The 1,159-nt window shown below is 38.1% G+C and overlaps 1 protein-coding gene across 1 annotated transcript in view; it reads left to right on the forward strand.

The window, feature by feature from the left end:
• The first annotated feature begins 539 nt into the window (after positions 1–539).
• LOC111697264 (60S ribosomal protein L30-like) overlaps positions 540–1,159 on the forward strand; it is a 1,038-nt gene continuing 418 nt past the window's right edge. Inside the window, exon 1 of the mRNA XM_023467193.1 lies at positions 540–801. Coding sequence (XP_023322961.1) covers positions 601–801 — 201 coding nt within the window. The 5' untranslated portion in view covers positions 540–600. The remainder of the gene's footprint in view (positions 802–1,159) is intronic.

The following is a 1,159-nucleotide window of genomic DNA, read 5'->3' on the forward strand; positions in this document are numbered from 1 at the left end:
GGGGGGGGGGCGTAATATCGACACTATCGCCTTAATAAATCTTAAATGAAAATTATTTTGTATAACGTTCTGATAATTGGTGATTTCATTACAAGGCTGCCGTGATTTCAAATAAAAAAACTACATTTAATAAACACGTGTTTGACACGTTCAATAGTTTGGAAGCATAGCTCGAGCCAGTTTTGTTTTCCGAAGATTTGTTGATAGATAGATAGTCAAGTGCATAGATAGATAGATAGAGAAACTCGAGAGGAAATGTTGATAATAGAACGCGGCAGTATTTTCTAGATGCGCAAGGCAAGTTGGCTCGAGATTTAGGGTTCCTTTTCCGGTCCCGGCCCCGACACCTTATTCCAGCTTTTCCTATATCATTACAGTATCATCTCTTTACAGTGAAACAGTATGCTTACTCATTTATCAGAGTTTGCCTAGTTCTTTCCAATTTACCATTTTTTAACTCTTTAAAGCTCAGATTTTAATACTTTATTCAATCTTATTAAATTTTTTGCCGTCAGTTTGGTGTAAATTTGAATGTTTTCAGAAGTTGTGACTAGCTGGATTCCTGATTTTGATTTGGAAAGAGAAGGTATTGGTCACAACATGGCTCCTAAGAAATCCAAGAAGTCTAATGAATCTATCAATGCGCGTCTAGCGTTGGTTATGAAATCCGGAAAGTACGTTCTTGGTTACAAACAAACCTTGAAAACTTTACGTAACGGGAAGAGTAAGTTGGTAATTATTGCCAGCAATACTCCACCCCTACGTAAATCCGAGATTGAATACTACGCTATGCTTGCTAAGGAATGGGTTTAATTTATTGTTGAGTTTATTTTAAATCAATCGTATCTAATATGTCTGCCATTTCCACGTGGTTAAATCAAAAATGTTAACTCGTTTAACAAACATAAATTATTTGAAGATTTATATAGAACGTTTCTCTGAAGGTTTATTCCTAGAGAACGATTTGTGGACCCCCGCTCCCCCCCCCTATCAATTTTGTACATGGATCTTGCTTAAAGTGAACCCGTGGCCGCAGCGCTCAGCCCCCCAGCCTGTCCAGGCCGCAGTTCTAGGCTAAGATAGTGTCCTAACCTAACCCTAAATATTGCCAAATAAGTACTAATTTGGTCATTAAAATTGATAGGTGGGGGGGGCTAGT

The sequence above is a fragment of the Eurytemora carolleeae genome, unplaced genomic scaffold (genome assembly GCF_000591075.1).
Source record: "Eurytemora carolleeae unplaced genomic scaffold, Eaff_2.0 scaffold48, whole genome shotgun sequence".
Taxonomy (NCBI): Eukaryota; Metazoa; Arthropoda; class Copepoda; order Calanoida; family Temoridae; genus Eurytemora; species Eurytemora carolleeae.